The sequence below is a fragment of the Triturus cristatus genome, chromosome 10, assembly GCF_964204655.1.
Source record: "Triturus cristatus chromosome 10, aTriCri1.1, whole genome shotgun sequence".
Taxonomy (NCBI): Eukaryota; Metazoa; Chordata; class Amphibia; order Caudata; family Salamandridae; genus Triturus; species Triturus cristatus.
The window spans coordinates 64497050-64516935 of NC_140593.1; the positions used below are offsets into that span (position 1 = coordinate 64497050).

Sequence of the window (19886 nt, forward strand, 5' to 3'; positions counted from 1 at the left end):
ATACTGATCAATTCATGGTATTGAGATGTCCTTGGCAGCCTGTCTCTTCCCATGTTTGTTTAAGCTAGGCTCTTTCTGCGATGTTGCTTGAGAGTTGTAATCCCTCCGTTCTCCAGTCACTTCAGAGGTCCTACGTATGTTGTATAGGTTATATCTCTGAGTATGTATACGGCCAGGGTTCTCTCGGTTGACGCGTGCCATTCTCCATTGTGTTTCAATTTATAGTGGGCAGAAGTAAGAGTCACAGGTCTTGTTTATGCAGTAAACACCCTTCCCAATAAGGCCTGAACTCGCAGAGTTGTTTTGTAGCTCTACAAGATTTCTCTCACAGTTCATTTTGTTTGGTTATGTATCTTGGTCTCTTTTCTTCTATGTTGTTTATCTTTGCCCACCTGTGAGTTTTCTGTACCTGGGCTCCTCCAGCAATGTCTATTCTTGGTCCCTTATGGCACCTATTGGATCTTCCAGTTGTCCCTTCTTCATTCCTCCCATACCATGGTACCCAGGCCTACCCGTGAATGGTGCTGGCTTGGGAAGCTGTCAGCGAGTGGGTGGTGGGAGGCTAAGGCTGATGAACCATGTATTCTCTCTGTGTCTCCCAGCCCGAACACCCCGTGGCCATGCCTGTTCACCCTGAGGCCTGTTCACCCCGAGGTCAGGCCTGTTCACTCCTGGAGGCCAGGCCTGTTCACACTTCGAGACCAGGCCTGTTCACACTTCGAGGCCGGGTCCGTTCACGCCCTGAGGTCAGGTCCGTTCACACCCCGAGGCCGGGTCCATTCACGCCCGAGGAGGGGTCCATCCATTTCCCGAGGCCGGGTCCGTTCACGCCCCGAGGCTGGGTCCACTTACGCCCCGAGGAGGGGTCCATCCACTCCCCGAGGCCAGGTCCACTCACGCCAGAGGCCGAGTCCGTCCACTCCCCGAGGCCGAGTCCGTCCACTCCCCGAGGCCGAGTCCGTCCACTCCCCGAGGCCGAGTCCGTCCACTCCCCGAGGCCGGGTCCGTCCATGCCCCGAGGCCGGGTCCGTCCATGCCCCGAGGCTGGTTCCGTCCATGCCCCGAGGCTGGTTCCGTCCATGCCCCGAGGCTGGGTCCTTTCACACACCGAGGCTGGGTCCTTTCACACACCGAGGCTGGGTCGGTCCACGCCCCGAGGCCGGGTCGGTCCACGCCCCGAGGCCGGGTCGGTTCACGCCCCGAGGCCGGGTCGGTTCACGCCCCGAGGCCGGGTCGGTTCACGCCCCGAGGCCGCGTCCGTCCACGCCCCGAGGCCGCGTCTGTCCACGCCCCGAGGCCGCGTCCGTCCACGCCCCGAGGCCGTGTCCGTCCGCACCCCGAGGGCCAGGTCTATGTCCCCCTCCCCCTTTGAGTCTAGGTCTGTGTCGTGTCGTCATGCCTGGAGCGGCTTCGCAACAAGGTCAGGCCGGGTTGTGGGCGGAATGGGAGGAGCCGCGGGGAGAAGCGGCAGATTCGATATACGAAGTGAAGAATAAAGACGTGTCCTCAATGCGCCCGTGTCTGTGTCTCCTTCTGGGCGCGGGACACAAAAGTGGCGACGAGGTGGCAACTCACCGAAAAGACCCCTGAAACCTGCAAAAGGGAAATTAAGCGGCTGCGGACGCCACCGAAGCTTCGTAGAACTATATTTGCGCCCCCACCATGTCAGACCCTGACTCCTCGCAGCGAGCGGTGCCTGGCCCGGCCCACAATGCCCCACCGCCTGGACCAATGCCCATGGGAGTATCGTACCTGCGCCCCCCTGAGCCACTACCATTGACGTCTGGTAGCAGCATGGGCCCCGCATGCAAGAGCTGGCTCGAGGACTTCATGAAGGGGTCACAAGTCCGTGACCCCGACCAACAGCTCATAGCCCTACGCAATCTCGTAGGTAAAGACTTTGGACAAATCATCAAAGACCTGCCGTCGACCAGCGCTGCGTCATATGACAATGTAAGAGACGCGCTGAATAAGAAGTTCCTCCCCAAACGGAATCCAGATTATGAGCGCTACACCTTCAATCTCGCGTCTCAGGAGCGAGACGAACCCATGGGCGACTTCATCTCCCGCCTCAAGCGTCTAGCCCGCTATTGTGAGTTTGACAACTTCAACACAGATGACGCACAACGTCTACGCATTATTGACGGATGTCAATCTGACTCCCTACGTCGCCGACTCCTGAAGAAACAGTACACTCTAGATGAAATAGAGGAACCCACGCGCATCAATGATCAAGCCGAAGAACACGCAAAGAAAATGGAGACCAGTAAATCCGAAAAAAAAGAACAAGCACTTCGTGTACACTCTCACACAGAACCAAGACGTCACTCAGACCGACACTCATCGGGGAGATTTGCAAGACAACCTCGCGTGAAGTCACCCCGCCGAGGGACACAGAACATTCACTCCCATAGACAACCTCCACAAAGCTACCGGTGCGGCCAAGATTACCCTTACACGGGTCAATGCCCAGCCATTGGACAACAATGCCATCGATGTGGGAAAGATAACCATTTTGAAGCCGCCTGTCAAGCTCGTCGCACGGAACCGAGACAGACCATGCAGACTCCAGGATCCCGTCACCATGCAAGGGCTGTACAAGGCCGAAGAGACCACTCAACGAGCTCGTCCACATCCAGTACCCAGTCACATAGCTCCTACCGATCTCGGCGCTCAACATCCAGAGAGTCGTCCTCCATCACTTTGATATCACAAGACAGCGACGAATATGTATGTATGGTGGCAGACCCAGATAGACTGAAGAAATACCTGCGACTCCACATTCGAATAGGAAATCACTCGGCCAAGTTCGTTTTGGACACAGGTGCATCGCTCAATTACATCTGCGCCACTGAATACCAGAGCATGAGTCCCAAGCCGAAACTGGAACCAGCCGCAGTGCGTGTCTACACGTGGATGTCCAGAGAACCACTGCCGTATTTAGGGCGGTTTCCTACCACGTTGACCTACAAGGACAGGAAAATCCAAGCGTACATTCATGTGATCGAAGGCCCAAAAGCAGCAGACTGCCTCCTCAGTTTACCAACGGCGGAACGCCTGCAGCTGGTCGAGATCCTATACAAACTAGACGACTCACCAGACATCGTCAACAAGTTCCCGAAACTATTCCACGGTCTAGGGAAGCTTGCCCATTTCAAAGTCAAGCTACACATAAATGAGCAAGTAACACCAGTGGCACAGCATCACCGTAAAGTGCCTTTTCACCTACAGCAAGCGGTGGATGACTAACTACAAGACCTCTTAAAAGCAGACATCATTGAGAGATCAACCGGATCCACTCCGTGGGTGTCTCCGGTTGTGGTCGTACCCAAGAGGGGCCAGGGCAACAAAGTACGCCTGTGTGTTGACATGTGAGCCCCAAACACAGCCATTGAACGGGAGCGACACGCAGGACCTCACATCAGTGACATGATCACAAGCCTGAACGGAGCGACGGTTTTCTCGAAACTAGACCGCAACAAAGGCTACCATCAACTTGAACTACACGAACGGTCACGTTGCATCACGACTTTCACCACACACCAAGGACTCTTCCGGTATAAACACCTCAATTTTGGAATCTCCTCTGCTGTGGAGATCTTCCAGGAGGCTGTCAGACGAGTAATACAAGACATTCCAAACGCCTTCAACTACAGCGACGACATCCTAGTGTTCGGAGAGACACAGAAAGATCATGACAAAACGCTGGACCGGGTCTGTCATGCCCTACTCACCGCCAACCTCACACTTAACCAAGAAAAATGTGAAATTCACAAGTCAACTCTCGTTCTACGGCCATATTTTCTCGAAGGAGGGCATGAGACCGGACCCTGAAAAGGTGTCAGCGCTCTCGAACACTTCACAACCTCAAGATGTCAGTGATGTTCGTTCGTTCCTGGGGATGGCCAGCTACTGCACCCAATACATCAGGGACTATGCCACAATTAGTTATCCCCTCAGAGAACTCACTCAACAAGGACAAAGCTTCCAATGGTCAGCTGCGTGTGACCAAACGTTCCGCAAAATCAAGGCAGCTGTGAGTTCAGCCATCAACCTTGCCTATTTCAATCCCAAATGAAAGACTGAAATCACGGTAGATGCCAGCCCCGTAGGGCTAGGGGCAATTCTAGCGCAATATGATGACGACGCAGACCAACGGCACATCATCGCGTATGCCAGCCGCAGCCTCACTGACACCGAAACAGCCTACTCCCAACCGGAAAAAAAGTCTGGCAGTGGTGTGGGCGTGTGAGCATTTCCACCTTTTTGTGTATGGTAAACATTTCACACATCATCGACCACCAAGCACTGATCACCATCTTTGGGAACCCCAAGGCGAAAATGCCTCCGCGAATCGAACGGTGGGGCCTCCGTCTGCAAGACTATACATACACCATCATTCACAAACCGGGGAAGGCGGAGAATCCGGCGGACTACATATCACGGCACCCCAGACTCTGATGCAGGTGCGCCACTCTGTGGCTGAAGAATATCTCCATTTCGTCATTGACCGAGCCTGCCCACCAGCCGTCCCACTTGAAGCCATCATCGAGGCATTGGCAAAGGACGCCACAATACAAAACGTCATGCATCGGGTTCGCACTGACTCGTGGCGACATCTAGAGGACCCGAAGATCAGTGACACCATCAATATGCAGGAACTTGCGGCATTCAAGCATGTCAAAGATGAACTTTCCATCAGTGACATGGGCCTGCTATTAAGAGGTCAGAGAATTGTCATCCCTACCCAGCTGCGACAGGGAACTGTAAACCTGGCACACGAAGGACATCGAGGGGTAGTAGCCACGAAGAAAGTGCTGCGAGAGCGTGTCTGGTTCCCCTCCCTCGATCAGATGGTAGAGTCCACGCTCCGAGATTGCCCACATTGTCAACTAGTAGGGCGCGAAGAACCACATGCCCCCCCTGCAAATGTCGGACCTCCCGAATAGCGTCTGGCACCATGTAGCCGTCGATTTCTTTGGCTCATTGAAGTCCGGAAAATACATCATTGTTATCATGGACGAATATTCCCGCTTCCCCATTGCTTACCAGATTTCCTCTACCAAAGCGACCACTGTCATACCCGCAATTGATGAAGCCTTTGCCGCATGGGGCATCCCCATAGTGGTGAAGACTGATAACGGTCCACCATTCAATGGACAAGAATTCGCAGATTTCGCGAGACATCTCCATTTCAAACACCGGAAAATCACTCCCCTGTGGCCTCAGGCCAATGGAATGGTGGAGCGATTCATGGCCACCATTAAAAAGACAATACAACAAGCTGAGCTAACTCACCGGGATATCCAGCCAGCACTGAACGAAGTACTCCGAGCATTCAGGACCACTCCACACAGCACCACAAACCAATGTCCGATGCTCGGGCGGACTCCTCGCAGCCGGATACCAACCACAGACGCCATTACACAATCCAGAATCACGACTTCAGATCACGAAACCCTGATTGAACTGGAACGAAACAAGAAGGCAAAGATGAAGGAATACACTGATCACCGCAGACACGCCAAAACATCTGACATCCAAGAAGGAGACTGGGTACTAGTGAGACAAGAAAGAAAATCCAATGCAGACAGCCGTTACCACCATCACCCACTACAAGTAACGCGAAGGAAGGGGACTATGGTCAGGAAACAAGAGAATGACCAGAAACGTGTCACATTTCAAAAGATGCAACCCAACAGCCTACACCTGGGCTCGGAGACCTGAATGGGACACGGACGTGTCAAGTCAAGAAGAAAGCAGTCATGAAGAACCCCTACGAGCCTTGGAGACACGTGACCAGAGAAGTGAACATCCTCACAGTCAATCACGACCCAGCCGACCACAACGGGACATTCGGAAACCCACCCGACTCATTGAAGAACTATAACAGAGACGCTGAATTTCTAAAATACAAAAGGGGGAGATGTCGTGTCGTCATGCCTGGCGCGGCTTTGCGACAAGGTCAGGCCGGGTTGTGGGCGGAAGGGGAGGAGCCGCGGGGAGAAGCGGCAGTTTCGATATATGAAGTGAAGAATAAAGACGTGTCCTCAATGCACCCGTGTCTGTGTCTCTTTCTGGGCGCGGGACACAAAAGTCTGTGCCTCCCCCTCCCCCCAGGCCAGGCCCGTTCAGGGCGAGGCCAGGTCTGTGCTAACCCCCACTCACCCCGAGGCCAGGTCCGTTTACCCCGAGTCCAAACCACTTCACTCTGAGGCCAGGTCCGTTCACCCTGAGGGCAGGTCTTTGAGCCCTGAGACCAGACCCATTCACCCTGAGGCCAGACCCGTTCACCCTGAGGCCAGACCCGTTCACCCTGAGGCCAGACCCGTTCACCCTGAGGCCAGACCCGTTCACCCTGAGGCCAGACCCGTTCACCCTGAGGCCAGACCCGTTCACCCCTGAGGCCAGACCCGTTCACCCTGAGGCCAGACCTGTTCACCCCGAGGCCAATTCGCCCTCGCATCAGCCCTGCCAAGTGCCACGCAACTCGCATTAGAATAATATATTTCCGGTAATTTTTCCACATTACCGCAGACTGAGTTTTCACGCAAAAGAACCATGTCCTGAAGGACCATAAAACCACTTGTTCCAGTTTTTCGCTTTGCTGGGACAGACCCACAAAAGCTGAGCTCGTTTTTCAAAGGCCACAAGGTGGCTCTAGTGTACAACGGGGGAGGTATACGATTCTCATATTATTATGAGGTAGAAATATCCTGCTATCACAGAAACTCATATCCAAGCCAAATGAACTTCAGAAAAAAAGACTGAAACATAAAACCACACTCCTGGCAAATGAATGTAAAAAAGCAGCCCCTGCTCAAACCATAGTATCAAACAGATGTCGATGTCCAGCCGCAAAAGGAAGCTTCTAAATACATGCAGTAAAAGAGGGGCCCAGTTGATGCCCTTCTCACATCCTGTTGTCAGCTTCAGTTCCCACGTGGCAGAGAGCCTGGAGCAGACTGTCATTTGATCATGATATGATCATGCCATTAATTTGATTGATTGCCAGCGAGGGAGGTGCAGGCTGGCTAAAGCAGGGAATTTGTGTTTCATTTACTGTTTCTCTGCCCCCCGCCCGCACGGTAACAGGTGTCTGACCTAGTCTGTGGGCTGTGCCATGCTGTTACTAAGCATGGGTGACATTATACCACTCATAATTTTACAGAAATTATGAAAACGTCACATATTAGCAATCTGAACCCTGGCAGCTATGTGGCATCATGAGTGCCCCAGACTCGTCACCCTTGCTTCGGCGGTCCACGTTTTCTTCTCAACACATCACCAGGATCCAGCCCCGGTTTGGCAGGGGTCTCGCTCAGGTCTCCCACTGCCCTTGCACATTGGAAGTAGGGTGCGGCGGAGTTCACCTTTTTAGGTCTCGCCTAGCGTTGCATCCTAGCGGTGCAGCGCGAATGCGCTGCCATCGCTTTGCGATGCATGCAGTATATACTGTAGTATGGAAGCTTCGTGGAAGCTCCACCCACTCTCTGCCCATTGGCTTTTGTCCTAAATGCTGCCTTCCGATTGGTTTGAGACTTGTTAGTCCCTCCTCATTCATCATTTGTATCCTTCCACGGCTATTGGCCCCTTTACTCCTAGCACTATTTTCTTTTAGGCCTCATCTAACGTTGCAGTGCGCATGCGCTGCCATCGCTTTGCAAAGCATGCAGTATATACTGTGGTGTGGAAGCTACGTGGAAGCTCCACCCACTCTCTGCCCATTGGCTTTTGTCTTAAATGCTGCCTTCCGATTGGTTTGAGACTTGTTAGTCCCTCCTCATTCATCATTTGTATCCTTCCACGGCTATTGGCCCCTTTACTCCTAGCACTATTTTCTTTTAGGCCTCATCTAACGTTGCAGTGCGCATGCGCTGCCATCGCTTTGCAAAGCATGCAGTATATACTGTGGTGTGGAAGCTACGTGGAAGCTCCTCCCACTCTCTGCCCATTGGCTTTTGTCTTAAATGCTGCCTTCCGATTGGTTTGAGGCTTGTTAGTCCCTCCTCATTCTTCATTTGTATCCTTCCATGGCTATTGGCCCCTTTACTCCTAACACTATTTTCTTCCCTGTCTCCCCACCCTATCGCCCTCTCCCTCAGTCTGTGACTTTTCAACCTCCCCTCCCCCCACTCTCCTTTGTGTTTTCATGCCTGCTGGCACTTCTGTTTTCATCTTTATTATTGCCACCTTGAAATATGTGCGTTCAATATGCGTGCTGTACAAAAACTTCTCTTATTTATGGCTGGTCACCTGGACCTCTCATCTGTCCCGCAGCTGCCTCATGTCCCCCAGAGAAACTGCCCTCCCCTTGGAATCTCAAATGTGCCTCCATTAGCTATGGTACTACTGAAGACGGGCGTACCCACCCACTGCAGTGCAGGGTGCCAACTGATCATGTTAAGGCGTCCGGGAGCGCAAGCTCAAAGCGGGCATTCATTGATCCTGCCAGGTCATGACCGCTACCAGCCCTCTGGCTTAGTTGAAATAACTAGCACAGTTACAGTACTTAGATGCCACTTCTAAATTTTCAACAGTAACTAATTAGTCAATTAATTTAACTTAAAAGTCTAGAATGCCTCTAACTGACATATACACTGTTCTGTAAGTCTATAAGTCCTAAACAAAATACATGCTTCGGCCCCTAAAAACTGAAATACTATTCACTGTCTGTTTTCAGGTCATATAATTGAAATAATGCATTTCCACGATGCTGACTTCTGTTAAGGCATGCATGTCTTTTGTCAAATAGAAATGTTTTCCCTTTGCAGTTGCATAACAAAACTTGTAAATGTCTGTTCTTCGTTGATTGTTTACGGTATTCTGTAGTGGTGGTGTGCACATAATGAATACTGGGCTTAAGTCCTGTTTTCTGACAACAGAATACTGGTTGCAATGTGTGACCAGTAAAGAGTACTAATAGGTTGTTCTTAAAAATCCGAATTGTAGCGCGTTGGAATCTGACCTTCCTCATTCATATTAATGGCATAGGTTGTAAACTGCGACTCGCTCAGATTGGAGGCCATCACAGAGATGGTCAGAAGACAACCGTATCTGTGATTGCTTTTTATTAAAGTAACTTTTTTTTATTTTTTATTGCAGCCCGTTTTCCTGAAATGGAGTGCATTTTAAAAAAAAAGTGTTGTCTGTTTGTTTCTTACAAGAGAGTGGTCATGTGGACCGCTGCCATTGTTAATGTAGTGTTTTTATTATATTCACAAAGGGAATGCGGTCCCATCAGGACATCTACTTTTTTGCAAATGGGTTGCCTCCACATTTGATGTGTCTGTAAAGTGTCAATGTTTTGCTACAACACGACCCTTCAAAATAGAGAATCAATCGGTATCCATTCGGATTCCCATTTTAGGAGTCAGAAAGACGTTTCCAACTCCAAAAATGGGATTAGTAAATAAGAAAAAGCATTTTAATGGTCTCAAGTGCCAAATCGGAGCATTAAATGCTTAGTACATCTGGTCAACTGTCCTCCTAACTCTGTTTGGCCGCTTCAAGACAACATTTGTCATTTCCCTATGCAGACACTTAGAAATGTTGAAGCATGTTTCTGTCAAACAATGTCATTATGTTCTGCAATTGAGCTCTCAGAAAGGTAATTTTATAATAGATTTTTCCTTCTGGTGGCTTAAAGATTTCTTGCCGAGCTTATATGAACAATGACTCTTCTAACCTTGTGTCGGCTTCGGATTCCAGCTCATAAACTACAACATCAGTGGCACCAAACAAACTTTAAATGTCATTGATGGCTGTTCAAAGTTTACAGGATACTGCTTTCTCCTGCCAGAGACAGCAAACTCTCCTAATTTAAATAAATAGGCCCAGTAAAATGCCTGTATCCCCGGGATTGTCTTTCGCTCGCCTTTCTTCTCATTGAGAAGTGTCTCCGTGCTGTACTGTGCTCCAGGTGGCTCTTGCTGTGCTTAGCTTCAAACTTCAAGGTTGAAGCATCTTCTGGCAGCTGTCTAATCCAAGTTCCACACCTATTCTTATTTGGCAACTGGCGGATACACTGGAGATCCTTTAGATATTGTGGTTGCCTCAGGACTGTGGCTCAGATGCCCAGCAACAAACAACAACTGACCCCTTTGAGGCATCTCATACTTAAATGCAATCACTACCTGTAAAGATGGCTGGCTCTCCTTGCCCGGTGCAAGGCCCTCCATGTGGGAATGAGGAACCCCTGCACCATAAGGGGGTCCAAGACTTCTGCATCATTTTTCACAACCACACAGTGACCCTCCTCTTTTAAGCCTCTAGCAAGCAACCCCTTGTGTAGTGCTGGCAGACACCTCAGAGTAGACACTGGGGCATCCATCCCCGACACAAGTTCCTTCCTAGCCAGGGCAGAAACCGCAGTGGGCCGGTTTCATTCTTAGTGGCACTGAACTTTGCATAAGTCCTCCTTGTGAGCCTTTATCTTCTAGGTTTCCATTGCAGGATGCTCTTTACAGGTTCTCTGGTACCAACCTCTACCTTGTGCCGACTTTGGCCAGAATGGTCTCTTGTCTTTCTTCCTTCTATGTCCTTGAAGGAAGATATTGTTCGATGCATGTGAGCTGTAGATTCACATGCTTTGCATACTCCTGTCATCTAGTGTTGGGTCCGGATGTTTGCAAGTTGTTTCTCTTCGAAGAAGTCTTTCCTAGTTAAAAGGTAAGGTGACTCCTCCTTTCGGGGATAGCGCGCATGGTCATCGACTCCATTGTTAGATTTATTTTTTCCGCCATCGGGTTCAGTCGTGTATTGCTGCGCTCCGGTTCAAAACTGTTCTAGGGGTTCCCCTTTACATGCATCCTCTCTACCCTCAACGGTATTGTTTTGTACGCATTTCCCACTTCTCCGTGCATAGTTTCGGCAACGGTATTGACTTTTCGATTGGAAAGCTTCGTGGACGGCCTTCGGGCCTAACCGTGCCGGGTCAGCTCTCCGTCGATGGATCGGACACCGTTTAAATTCTGTCCTCGGTGCCACGCGAAGTAACCACGCATTGACTCACGTGAAGTGTGCAACTTGTGCTTGTCTCCTGAGCACACAGAAGAACACTGCGACGCTTGCAGATTGTTTTGATCAAAGAAAACTCTTCACGATCGTCGGTCTCGGCGTCGAGAGATGCAGCGTCAAAGCATTGAAGACACACCGGACATCTTCGGTGAAGATTCCGGCCAAGAAGACATCGAGGCATCAGCGGCAGAAGAGGAGGAAGCCTTCCATGAATAAGACTCAGACTTGGAGCTCGAGGTAGACCTCGATGCCGAAGAACTGCCGGGTAGACAAGGTGACGAGAGTATTGAAGACCCCTTCCTCCCACAAACTTCCCCAAAAAAGCACAAGGCTTCGACACCACCTCTGCCTCCAGTCCAAGGTCATCACCGAGATGACGTTTCCGATGCTCCGCCTCCAGACGCGGCTCCGAAACAGACAGTCAGACCTTTCGGCTCGGTACAGAGTCGACAAAAGTTTTGCTCGGAACAGAAGCCGTCCCGTTCCAAACACAAGTCCGGCTCGGAGCCGAAATCCTCCTTGCTGAAAGCCTAGCAGCCTTCAGAGCCGAAACCTTCCGCGCCAAAAGGGCAGCCTACACCGGCATCGAAAACTCCGTCACTGGAAACTTTGACGCTGTAACAGAAAGATGCCCCTTCGGATCCAAAACTAGACATTGTTCCATTAAAAATGGATCCCAAGCAAAATAATATGTATATTAACCCTGAGATGGGCCATATTCACAGCAGGCCACCTCAGAAATACAAACTTCTTGATGAGGACACTTCATACAAGATCCCTTGAAAAAGGAAATCTGATGCTACAAGCCCTTTTCATCCACCATCACCACCCCCTCCACTACCTCCTTCTCTACCAGCGAATCCTTTGCAAACCACACCTCAGGATTCTCCCCAATCTCACCATGATGACGATGATGCTGATGATGGGGGATACATCTCCCAACAGATCCATGGACAGATTATACAATTGATCCCCCAGGTGATAATGATCCAGACCTTTACCCAGCCAAGCCATCTCCTCTAGATGACAATGCATCCCACCAAGAACTCATTGCCAGGACTGCACAATATCATGGGGTGGCACTTCACAAAGATTCACTAGAGAAAGATTTTTCGTTTGAAACTTTATGTTCTACACACAGGTCATCACAAACACTTCCTATGCTTAAAGGCATGATGAGCCATGCTGATGAGATTTTTAAGGACCCAGTGAGAGCACACATCGTGACTCCTAGGGTTGACAAAAAATATAAAGCCTCCCGAACAGACCCAGTATTTATCAGGGGCTAGCTGCCATTAGATTCCCTGGTAGTGTCTAATGCTCGTAAGCGGACGAATTCCCAAACATCAGGAGATGATCCTCCGCCAGATAAGGAGTCTAAGGTAATAGACATTTCTGGCAAGCGCCTAGCTGCTCAAGCTGCAAACCAATGGCGCATTGCAAAATACACAGGGTCTCTTAGCCAGGTACAACATATCTTCCAGATGAGCATAAAGCTAAGGCGCAGGATTTCGTAAATGAAGGTAAACTCATTTCTAATTCTTCTATAAGATGTGCTCTAGATGCTGCAGATAGCTACTAGAGAGGTTAATACTACCATCTTGCTCAGGAGACAAGCCTGGTTGAGGAGTTATGGGTTTAAACCTTAATACACCTTTTGATAAACAACATCTTTTTGGTCCTAACGTAGATCAAGCGTTCGAGAAGATGAAAAAGGACATTGAACTTGTCAAGTCCATGGGAGCGCTCCAGTCTCCGTCCAAGAGAGTCTCCTTTCGTCGCTCCTTTTTCAGAGGAGGGTCCAAAACCCCATCCACAGACCAGAATACCTCAACCTATAAAGGTAACAACCAGTCCTCTCCCTCCAGAGGATTTCATCAAGAAGGTTATAGAGGGAACAAGTTCAAGGGCAGGGGTAAGAGCAACACACCCCGTGATTCCCATTCTCCTAATAAACAGTGACTTGCCCACGCTTCCCTCCCCCCCCCCCAACTACACCACACTTGTCGGGGGGAGACTAACAATTTCTCCCCGTTTGGCAATCTATAACAACAGACAAATGGGTATTAGAATTATCCAACGTGGTTATTGCCTGGAGCCAACAATCCCCCAAACATTCCGCCTCGATCTCACAAATTGTCTCCAGAACACTTACAATTGCTAAAACAAGAGGTCCAATCTCGTTTACTAAAAGGAGCAATAGAGCCTGTCCCAATACAGTACCATGGCTCACGGGTTTACTCTCTGTATTTTCTCATTCCCAAAAAAGGACGGTTCCCTAAGGCCTATTCTGGATCTTGGAGAGTTAAACCTTTATATACTGTCCGAACACTTTCACATGGTGGCGCTTCAACAGGTACTTCCACTTTTACAAAGAGCAAATTTTGTGTCTACTCTGGATTTAAATGATGCATATTTTCATGTTCCAATTCATCCGGCTCATCACAAATACTTCAGATTTGTGATAGCCGGTAGGCATTACCAGTTCAAAGTGCTTCCCTTTGAGTGACTACAGCGCCCAGAGTTTTTACCAAATGTCTGGCAGTAGTCGCAGCTCATCTCAGAAGACAGCATATTCACTTCTTCCCCCATCTAGACGACTGGCTTATCAAAGACAGCACTTATCACAACTGTGTAGAGCACACACAGATCACAATAGACCTATTTCATCAATTTACAGAAATCTCACCTGCATCCGTCAAAGATGCAGTCTTACCTAGGAGCCAGTCTAGACACAATCAAAGCTCTAGCCTCTCCCAATGTTGCCAGAATTCGCAATATTCAGGCTATAATTCTACAGTTTCAACCCAACCAAACTTTACCAGCCATAGTGTTCATGCAACTGCTGGGAATCATGGCTTCTTGCATCGCAATTGTACCCCATGCACGGCTTCACATGCGCCCCTTACAAGAGTGCTTAGCATGTCAGTGGAATCAGTCGCAGGGTCAATTAACCAATCTAGTGTTGGTAGACTGCCGTGCCCATCGCTCTCTTCAGTGGTGGAACCCACAAAACTTATCAAAAGGACGACCTTTCATCGACCCTATTCCACAGCTCGTGCTCACAGCAGACGCATCTCTAACAGGTTGGGGGGCTTATCTCCAAGATTACACAATACAAGGCCTGTGGAGCAACAAGCACAAAAGCCTCCACGTCAACTTTCTAGAGCTTATAGCGGTTTTTCTAGCACTCCAACCTTTTCAAACTCAGTTCATAGACAAATCTGTCTTTAGTCCGAACAGACAACATGACAGCAATGTATTACGTGCAGAAGCAAGGCGGGACACACTCTCTCCAACTGTCAACACTCGCTCAAGCCATTTGGAATTGGGCAATCCATCACAAGGTTTATCTTCTGGCAGAACCGGTCCGAGGAGTAAACAATCAAGGTGCTGACCTTCTCAGCACAAGAAGACAGAAGATTCACGAGTGGGAACTTCATCCCCAAGTTCTCCTTCCATTCTTCCAACAATGGGGATTTCCACAGATAGAGTTGTTCGCCACAGCCGAAAACACAAAATGCCCAAGCTTTGGCTCCAGGTTCCCACACCTGCACTCAAAGGGCAATGCCCTACAGATGAACTGTTCAGGGATATTTGCCTATGCTTTCTGGCTCTCCCACTCATTCCGTGTGTAGTTTGGAAACTCAGGCAAACATCCCTCACATTAATTCTAGTAGCTCCCACGTGGGCCCGTCAACCATGGTACACCACTCTGTAGGAGCTGTCAAGCTGCACCTCACCTCCAGTCTCCTCACACAGAACCATGGAGAAATCAGACATCCAAATCCCAAAGAACTGAACTTAGCGATCTGGCTCCTGAAGCTATAGAGTTTGGTTATTTAAATTTACCAACAAACTGTATGAATAATCTAAAGGAAGCAAGAAAGCCTACAACCAGAGCCTGCTATGCAGCATAATGGAAAAGATTTGTTGTATACTGCAATAAAAACAAAATCAACCGTTTAGATGCTTCCATACAAAACATTATCTGTTACCTGTTACATTTACAGTGAACTGGACTAGCTTACACATCTATCTGCTTGCATCTTGCAGCAGTAGCTTACTTACAGAATAGGCAACATCTGTCTCTTTTCAGAGTTTCAGTAATCAAAGTTTTCATGGAGGGATAAAAAGGAGAAAGAAAAGTTTTCCCTTCAGTGATAGTGCGCATGGTAAGTAACATTATCCTTTCCACTGGTAAATAGGAGGAAGCCTGGATGCAGTAGTTGAAGTGACAACTGTACACCTGAGCGCTCTCTTATTATCGACGCACCCTCCAGTACTCTCCCATCGTCTGCTATGTTTGTCAACCCAGCTGGCTCATGGATGGTATGTGGGTACCTGTAGGGGTATGCATGGGCATTACTGGCTGCACAAACTTTGATTTTACAGGGTCAGAAGCAGATTCTACTTCTTGTCTTAGGTTTCGATAGTGTCTATAGGTTGGTTGTAGGATTGGCACCAGTAGAGGAGTGCTCGTAAAGTTTGTTTCATCTGTTTGTGCCCTCCTGTTACCACTACTGGCATTATTTTAAAGTGAGCATTGCGTCACCATTTGGGCTGTATAATGTACTTTCTTTGAACTGTGAAGTTGCACCCAAATGTCTATAAGCAATTTTATTTTGATTGATTTTATTACTCTTTGTTTTTTTGGCCAGATTCTCCAGCGGCTGAGTTGCATGGCATCAAATGGCAAAATGTATGTGGTGGCAAACCTGGGCACCAAGCGGCCGTGCCAGCGTCATGATCCTTATTGCCCACCAGATGGACGATACCAGTTCAATTCAGATGTTGTGTTTAGTGCTAATGGTACCCTGGTGGCCATATACCATAAGCAAAACCTGTACTTCGAGACTGGCTTTGACACTCCTCCTGCGATGGAGCACATTGTTTTTGACACCCCTTTTGCCAGAAGATTTGGCCTCTTCACCTGCTTTGATATCCTGTTTCTGGAGCCGGCTGTGGGCCTTGTGAAGCAGCATCACGTGATGCATGTGTTGTACCCAACAGCTTGGATGAACCAGCTCCCTCTTCTGTCCGCTCCTCAGATCCAGCGAGGCTTCGCGAGCAGCTTCAATGTCAACGTCCTGGCAGCGAACATTCATGAGACCAGCCTGGGTATGACGGGTAGTGGCATCTACACACCTTCAAAATCAACCTACTTCTACAACATGAAGAGTGCAGAAGGGAAGCTGATAGTTGCCAAGGTGCCTGTGGATCCATCCGTAGAAAGTCCCATGCAGGGGGAGCTGAAGCCCAAAGCAAGCCAGACACAAAACCCCGTGTTTGACTTGCCTTTAGACAACTCTGTGTGTGAAGTGGAGGAGCAAAGTGTACACTGTGGAGGGAGACCAGTGGCCCCCCATAAACCAGCACCTGCCTTTTTTTCTGAGATGATGTATGACAATTTCACTCTTGTTCCAATAACTGGTGCTGAAGGGGAGCTCCAAGTCTGTTCCAACTCACTATGTTGTCACCTCAGTTACAGGAAGGCAGCTTTGTCTGGAGAGCTGTATGCACTGGGGGTGTTTGATGGCCTCCACACCGTCCATGGCACATACTACCTCCAAGTCTGCGCCCTGGTGAAATGTGGAGAAACCTGTGGGGAGGAGATCACAGAGGCCAGCGGTGTGCTCGATTTCCAGATGTGGGCAAATTTCAGCACCACCTATGTCTTTCCTCTGCTGCTTTTGTCCGACATGGCTTTAGACATTGCTGATCAGTGGGGATGTGCGGGCACCAACTGTTACATGCATAAAGACAAGACGAGCTCTGGTCTGGTGACGGCAGCGTTGTATGGGCGATGGTACGAGAAGGACTGAGTTTTGCATTGAGGTTTGCACTATTTCCACCAGTGGGCAGTCTGCGTTTGAAGTAGACTTTCAATCAACAATGGATGAAAAGACCAAGCATCTTACTTGGAACTACCCAGGAACTTACTTCCCAGGTAGGTTCACTAAATGGTGAGAAGAGAGTAGTTAACATTAGAAGAGTGATCCTAAATTCAGTTGCTGAATCTCTTGACAGTCACAATCTCTGCTGATTACTTTTATGTTAAACTAAGTTGGGCACCTGAACAGCAGCTTTGTTCTCTGATCCTCACCACATCATCTTCAATTACTCACCACATGCTCACCTTGGGGCTTAGCGTTTACTTCCTTGTGATGCATTTCATCCCCAGTCTTCTTCCAACAAGTCTTGCGTGTTCTCGCTGGGATCCCAAGTCAACCCTTACCCACCCTGCCAATGTGGGCACTTTGTAGATTCAGACATTGGCCGTATATGCGGCTGAAGCTGTATCCCATTGGAAAACACCCTACATGGAGAGCAACGGAAAGCCACACATCTAATCCCATTGTGCTTAGAATTCCCAAACCTTTATGTCAACACCAACATAAACCACCTTCCTTCATCCTATACCTGGGCCAGATGAGAAAAACTGCAGAAAAACTCCATACACTACTGTTGGACTTTTCTGCAGCTTCCTAGTGGCAGACCTTCTGAGAGAGTTCCTTATTTCAGAAGAAGATGCTCATCTGCCAAGTGCAAAGCAGCGAATGAGCTCAATTTCTTTTTTCAAACACAAACTCTATCTCAAATGAGAATGAAGCGTTTCTGAAGTGAAGCTTCTAATTTACAGACCAGCACACATGCTGTATTTCTAAGAGGTAGAGTTAAGTGTGGGGTGCAGAGTATTGGTTGAGATGCACATTATTGTGTAGAACCGTCATCAGTTGCCTTGTTAAGCTTGGAGCAGCACATTTGTTTCTGGTGTATGTCTTCGCTTGCCAGTACAGTAGGCAAAATAAACTAATGTACTTACAACTGCGCAACCTATACCTTGTGCCAATCTGTTTAACCATGCCAGCTTTGAAGGGGCGACCAGCCTCAATCCACCACAAAATTTCACAGCTGAATAAATTCTATCATTTAGAAGCCACATTTGATCAAATGGCCTGGACCGAGGAGGCCGTTACCTGAGAGGACGGCTGTAATGTGTGGTTCTTGCGTGTACATTGGGTTGTGTGTGGCTGCACTCACACTTTATTTATGCATCAGCAGTAATGGATCATTAGTGGAAGACGTAAGGGACAGGAGATGGTACCACTGGAAGCACTGCTAGAAGCAAAGGGGGTAACCAGTATTGTAAACTACAGCAAGAGCAGTATGGGGGATGGCATGAACCACAGAAGGTCTGTGGAAGAACTGGTTTAAGGAGTAAACATGGGATTCAGGTAGCAGTAGTCTGCATGGTAAGATGGGAATACAAGAGAATGGTCCGTGACTCATTCGTAGAGAAATGTATTCTAAATTGAATAGTCTGTGTTGTGTATATATATATATATCAACACTGGCATCTAATCCCCAGAGTCGAAACGTCGACGCCCTCTACCCCATGAGGTCTGTACCTGTCGCGCTGCTCCATACTTCGAAAATGCATTTGGTGCATGTTTGATTTGTATATATGAATGTAAAAAAATTCTAATTGGGACAATCCCCGTTACACTGGTCTTTTTACCAGTTTGTTTGTAAATCATTTGAATCATTTATTCTTTATCTGTGTTCTTCATTTTCACTTGCCCTACACAAGCACGCCTAAATCCCCCCTTCTTTTCTCCTTTTGCAACCTATCACTAAATGTATTTAATAAAATAAAATATGTAGAATAAATGCATTACAGATAAATCTGTTTTCTTGGCGCTTTGTTGTTTTTGTTTCTCTCCCATTCATTGTATGCATTTATAATACAATTGTTGATTGCATATATACGTAGCAGTCGTTTCTGGGGATTAGATGCCAGTGTTGATATATATATATATATATATATATACACAACACAGACTATTCAGTTTAGAATAAATTTCTCTACGAATGAGTCACGGACCATTCTCTTGTATTCCCGTATTGTACCCAGGTCTGGTGACAATTCTTGGGTTACCCCATTATCTATAATGGTGCATGGTAAGATGAGCACCTTTCACACTTATTTTTAAATGGCTGGATGGAGGCAGATTAAGGGGAAAATGAAGGATACATCAAGTGATGCATTTTGGGGTAATTATTCGAATCAAGAATATAAATCTATTGATGTACCATGCCTAAGCCGATAACTAATGATGAATGTGACTTTCACTAAAATTGAATTTTTTGTAAGGTTTCAGTGGTGGTAGCATTTAACTGTGTTTGGGATGCAAATATAATCTGGTTGGAATACATATTAATAAATGGGTCAAAAAGGCGATTTCTTCTGACTCTGTTTCCAAACATCAGCATATCAGGATTTGTCGAGTGTGCCACAGTGGACTGCAAGCCATCAGCTAAAGTTGCTGGAGTGGTGTTCATTTTCTTCTCAACAGTTCTACTCCATTGACATTTTAAGAACACTTTCTTTGGATTTTACTGCGCAATGAAAACTCCAAATCTACATGTAAGACTTTCCATGAATTCCCTCACAAAGTGTCCTTTCTGTGGAAGTAATTCTAGTTTCCAGCCCCCTAAATTGTGTAAGAATATTTCGACGCAAACCCTCTACATCTCCCCGATCATTTATCCCTGTGTTTCCCAAATTGTGTGTCGTGATCCACTGGTGGGATCCAAGGCAGGTTTTGTGGGTCGCAAAAGTCCAAGCAATAAAGAAAGTTGTCTTTAAATTCTGCATTCATCTTGTAACAATTGCTGCCTTTGAGGTCACATGTCAGGCTATGCCTTCTGACAAATTGCTGCTTATGTTTTTCAACATGGGAACTGGTGTTTACAAACTCCTTGCTATGTGAATTATGTGACAGTCTTGCTGGGGGACAGCAGGTGTGAAAGAAAATGTTGTAGGAGTAATTTGTTTGTAGTACACAACAAAATGTAAATGT

General features: G+C 48.0%; 1 protein-coding gene across 4 annotated transcripts in view; it reads left to right on the forward strand.

The window, feature by feature from the left end:
• The window catches only part of BTD (biotinidase), a 291215-nt gene extending 271542 nt beyond the window's left edge, over positions 1 to 19673 (forward strand). For all 4 annotated transcript variants that reach the window (XM_085630423.1, XM_085630422.1, XM_085630425.1 and 1 more), the window contains one exon: positions 15681 to 19673. In XM_085630423.1, the coding sequence (XP_085486549.1) occupies positions 15681 to 16844 (1164 nt within the window). In that variant the 3' untranslated portion in view covers positions 16845 to 19673. The remainder of the gene's footprint in view (positions 1 to 15680) is intronic.
• The last annotated feature ends 213 nt before the right edge of the window (positions 19674 to 19886 follow it).